The sequence below is a fragment of the Delphinus delphis genome, chromosome 16 (assembly GCF_949987515.2).
Source record: "Delphinus delphis chromosome 16, mDelDel1.2, whole genome shotgun sequence".
In the NCBI taxonomy this organism is placed as follows: Eukaryota; Metazoa; Chordata; class Mammalia; order Artiodactyla; family Delphinidae; genus Delphinus; species Delphinus delphis.
This window is the reverse complement of record NC_082698.1, coordinates 25,856,634-25,861,712: the sequence shown is the minus strand read 5'-3', so window position 1 is coordinate 25,861,712 and position 5,079 is coordinate 25,856,634. Positions and strand designations below refer to the sequence as shown.

The following is a 5,079-nucleotide window of genomic DNA, read 5'->3' as shown; positions in this document are numbered from 1 at the left end:
AGGGGAAAAGGTATCATGGTATGAGCTTGGAGCCCAGCAGTCAAACTGGCCCAGGTGAAAATTATGGTTCTGCCCCATTCTTCTGGTGTGATCCTGAGCAAGTGATTCAGATTCTGTGAGCCCTGTCCTCAAACTGAGTGGTAATGCCTACAGTTATCCATGTTGTTACAAGGATTAAATAAATGGTAACTGCCAAGTGACTGGTACAAGTGGGTGCCCTGGTCTGACCCTGCAGGGGCCTGGTTGTTGGCTGTATCCCCACATACCCATGTGTGTCTGGTTCTAGACACACACACACACACACACACACACACACACACACACACACACGACACAGTGCTGGACCAGCGGTTTCACCGCAGGGAGCAGCAGCTCTCTTTCCCTCCTCCCTGCACGGCTCCTGCGCCGCAGTTTCTCTGAGTTCTGCAGTGTTGGAAAAGGAAATTACCGAACAGATTGCAATTAAAGGGGGAGGTGGAGGGGAGAGAGACAGAGGCCCTGAAATGCAGCTTGACTGAGTGCTAAACTGTGTTTTTGCCTGGAGCCAATCAGGAGCCTGACAAGAGCCTGTTCCCACTTACAAATCTAATTGCAGGAGGTGTGGCTGCAGCGGAGCCCCCAGAGAGAGGAGGGGGCTGCCAGCACCGCCAGGAAGGCTGCTGGCCCTTGCAACATGTGGGAGGGGAGGTGGGAGGACAGAGGTCTTGGGGCCTGGGAAGGCCTGGACTCCAGAATGTCTGCCAGTTATTATAATAGCTACAAATGATTTAGCACCTACTCTGCACTGGACATCCATAACTTCATCTAATCCTCTGCAAAACGCCACAGGGTAAGTGATTACCTCATTTTACGGGCAAGAAACTGAGGTGCAGTGTCCCTACTATGTGCTAGCCATGGCCCTACATCTACCTTTATCGACGTTATATCTCTCTTTATTTTTTGCGGTATGTGGGCCTCTCACTGTTGTGGCCTCTCCCGTTGCGGAGCACAGGCTCCAGACGCGCAGGTTCAACGGCCATGGCTCACGGGCCCGGCTGCTCCGTGGCATGTGGGTTCTTCTCGGACCGGGGCACGAACCCGTGTCCCCTGCATCGGCAGGTGGACTCTCAACCACTGCGCCACCAGGGAAGCCCGACATTATATCTCTTTTAAATCTCCGTACGGCTTTAGTCCCATTTCACAGATGAAGAGGCAGGGAGACTCCAAGAAAGGAAGCAACTTGCCCAAGATCACAGAGCTGATTTATGGATGGGCAAAGATAGATCTCTGGGTCTGACTCCGGAGAACACAGTTTGATTGTATCTCACTGTGCCTTTATTCAGCACAGCATTCTGAGTAGAGTTGCCAGATTTAGCAAAACAACAAAAACAAAAACTGGGATGGCCAGTTAAATTTGAATTTCAGATAAACAATGACTTTTTTTTTTTTGAGGAACAAGAGCCTAGTTTTTTTTATTTGATCATTTCTTGCATTTGAAGTACTCCTCGATGACATCCTTGGCCTGAGACTCTTTGCCATAGTCCTTAACCACCGAACAGCTGCAGCCAACCACCTTACGGGGTTTTCCCTCTCTGTCAATTTTACAGAGGCCTACCCATTCCCCTAGCTTCTTGTTGTCATCAACCTTAATCAGGTTGATTTGGTGCTCAGCACAAAGGGCCTCCACTAACTTGACACACATAGGCTCATCACAGTTGGATGCAAGCACGCAGAGATGGGCTTGGCGCTTGTCTAAGGCTTTGGCAGCTTCGCGAATTCCACGTGCTAGGCCATCGTGGGTGAGGGCGGTCTTCAGCACCTCTTGCAGAGCAGTATTAACGTCCATTACACCTCCAGCAGCAATGCCTTCCTCGGCCATGGCGGTGGGTTACGGGTGGAGCCAAATCTTGAATGCACCCGCGCCTCCGCCTCCGCGCGGCTCCGCGGCGGCAGGGAAAGAGAACAATGACTTTTTATGAGTATTATGTCTCAAAAATTTTTTTTAAATTTATTTTTGTCTGTGTTGGGTCTTCGTTGCTGCGTGTGGGCTTTCTCTAGTTGTGGCGAGCGGGGGCTACTCTTCATTGCGGTGCGCAGACTTCTCATTGCGGTGGCTTCTCTTGTTGCGGAGAACCGGCTCCAGGTTCGCAGGCTTCAGTAGTTGCAGCACGTAGGCTCAGTAGTTGTGGCTTGCAGGCTCTAGAGCACAGGCTCAGAAGTTGTGGCTCACGGGCTTAGTTGCTCTGCAGCATGTGGGATCTTCCCGGATCAGGGCTCGAACCTGTGTCCCCTGCGTTGGCAGGCAGATTCTTAACCACTGCGTCACCAGGGAAGTCCCTATGTCTCAAATATTGCATGGGACATACTTACGTTAAAAATGATTGTTTGTTTGCAGTTCAGGTGTGTGTCCCGCCATTTACCTGGCAGCACTGGACTTTCTCTCTCTTCCTGCCTCCAGCTCCCCTCTATTCTGCCAACAGCTTGGCCCTTGGGGCCAGCCAGGCTGGTATGTCTCTAAGGCCACTGAAGTGAGGCTGCCAGAGGGGAAGACAAGCTCTTCTCCTGAGAGAAGAGCCCTGGACCGGAGCCCACTCTGCCTCCTACTGTGTGGCTTTGGGCAAGTCTACCCCCCTCTCTGCACCCTCTCTAAAAGGACAATTCAGTATTAGGTACTAGGTAATTGCCAGCATCCTTGCCAACCGCAGTTTTCCTGACTTCTCCCTTTTTTCTGTCTGTGCAAAGCATGGTACAAAATCTTCAGCTGTGCCGCCGTGAGGACAGAGGACACCCAATGCTTGGGACAGAGACCCCCCCCCCCCCCGCACCTCCCTGAGGAGCGGCATTGATCAGAGGAGACCCCTGGTGTGGGCTCGGAAGGCTGGGGACTGAGATGCCTGAGAAACGGGCCGTTATTGGCTTTGCCCTCCAGAGGAGGCAACTTGCCGCGGCCTTCAGACCCAGGGTCCTGCCCTGCTGGCACTAATGGCTCTGTGATAGTGGGTGAATTCCTTAACCCAGGCCCGTGCCTCAGTTTGCTTAACTGTGAGGTGTGACTAATACTGCCCCATGATGTAGATGAGCGGTCTGGTATGTAGGAGGGGCTTAATAAAGGGTTATTTTTATCGCTGGTAGCGGTGTTAATGTTACATCCTTCTGAAGAAAGCACCTTGAGGGATGCTAACCTCTGAAAGGACAAGCACACCGCAGGCCCTCTCCCCTCTCCAGCAAAGGACACGACACTTCCCAGGCTGCCTTGGTTTCAGCTAAATTTTATTTGTCGGATTTTTGACAGACGTCTAAATTATACATTGAATTTTCCACATGACCAAATACCACGTCCCTTCCTTTGACTATCATTTTCAAAAGAGACTATAAAAAAAAGTACTTTTCGATGAGCAGACTGAACCCTGAAACCACATGGAGTGCAGAGCTAAAAATAAAAGGAAGTAAGAACTGGCCCCTGAGAAGGAAAGAGAAATCAAAGCAAACTCTGACGGGAATCAAGGGACGAGTCCTGGCGAGGGTGACATGGTGTCACCCTCCAGGCCAGGCCGGATAAGGCGCGGCCGACAGCGAGGGTGGGGCATAGAGTGGCGCAAAAATAGCCATTGCTTTAGCCCGGAAGGGAATAAAGGAGTTCGTCAAAAGCCAGGAGAGGGAGAAGCGAGAGGGAGGGAGGGAGGGGGCAGGACGGCGTCCTTCCCGCAGTTTGGGAGCTGCGGACCTTAACCCTGGTACATTTCTACCCGCCGGCATAATCGCTGACTCTCAGCTGTGCGCCGACATGTTCCCCAGCTCAGCCCACATCAATGACACCCTTGTTTCCATAGTAACCAAGGGAGAGTGAAGGGGAAAGGGTGTGCTGCCCTGGGCACGGGGAAGCCAGCCAGAAGGAGCCGCACGGGGGAAGTCGGGAGGAGGGGACGGGAAGGAGTTTTTCCCACAACTGGTCTGAGCACACACCCTGGGGCCCCTGTCCCAGGCCTTGCCCGCCCTCTGGCCCCCAACCCTCTTCCCGGCACATTCAGATGCAGTCGTGCCCAGAGCAAGTCTCACCACTAAGACTCACTGGGAGTGGGAGGATGGGAGACCGGGAGTCCCCTTTCTAGCTTCCAATTCTGTCCTCCAAGTGCGGGGGGGCGGTGGCTGGGGAGAGGAAAGGAGTCTTTAGAAGCATTTTGTTTTTACAAATGGGAGCTTTCAAACTCTGCATTTTTCAGGCTCCTCTCATCTACCCTGCGAGCCCCGGGAGGGTTCAGTAGGGCTGAAAGGGAAGATGAAAGCGTGTGACATCCACAATGTCTCTGTGTCTTTAGCTGAAAAGCAAATCTGAACATTCACAGCGGCTGTTATCAGAGGAAGGCAGTGGCTTCTGCCTGCTGGCTGAGGCCCTGGGGGGCCCTTTCAAACAGTTCCCTAAGTTGGTAGTAAAAGAACAAAGATATTTCACAGACCATCCACTGCCAGAGTCCAAGTTCCACATCTCAGTGTTCCCCAATCACAGACCTCAAGGCAGGCATTTTGCCCCTCAGATAACATCCCTGATGCACTATTTGGAGGGGAAAAAATATTTTCAAGTGCTAGAGCCACATTTCCAGCCGGATAGAAGGGGGATTTCTGGTTTCTTATACTTCTGTTTTGCCTCTGTTCAAAGGGCGAGAGGCGTCTGGGTAAGACAGACAAGCCGGGGGAGGCTGCAGGGGGCAACTAGCTCACAGTGGTTTAAAAACCCTCACCTTCTTTTGTTTTGCAAGTACTTACAGGTCTGTCCCTATAAGTACTTGCAACCCAGGGCACCTTTTCATGTCTGGCCTTGTTAATGACTTTCACCCCAGATCACCTTTGAAGCGGACCATGCTTCAGCCTCACTGGCACAACTTGGTCCAGAAAGGCTGGGTACTGAGGGCCAGGGGCTGGAGTGACCCCTTCAGTTTGCTCACATGCCTTGGTGGGTTCGGGAAGGGCCACCTCCTGGGAGGTAAAAGTAGCTGCCCTCCTGGGACCCACCAGCCACTTGACAGTCTCTTATTCAGTCTCTGAGAACCCCACTGCTCAGGCATCAGGACATAGTTCAGTTCAGGAGCCAGGGATGCGCTGGCC

General features: G+C 52.4%; 1 protein-coding gene across 1 annotated transcript; it reads right to left on the bottom strand.

The window, feature by feature from the left end:
* Positions 1–1,459: 1,459 nt before the first annotated feature.
* LOC132439313 (small ribosomal subunit protein eS12-like) lies at positions 1,460–1,858 on the bottom strand. Its single transcript, XM_060033579.2, has one exon. It carries the CDS (start codon positions 1,856–1,858, stop codon positions 1,460–1,462), a length of 399 nt encoding a protein of 132 aa, XP_059889562.1.
* Between the last annotated feature and the right edge of the window lie 3,221 nt (positions 1,859–5,079).

Coding starts and splice junctions, on each gene's coding strand:
- LOC132439313 (XM_060033579.2), bottom strand. CDS start 1,858: ATGGCCGAGGAAGGCATTGCTGCTGGAGGTGTAATGGACGTTAATACT.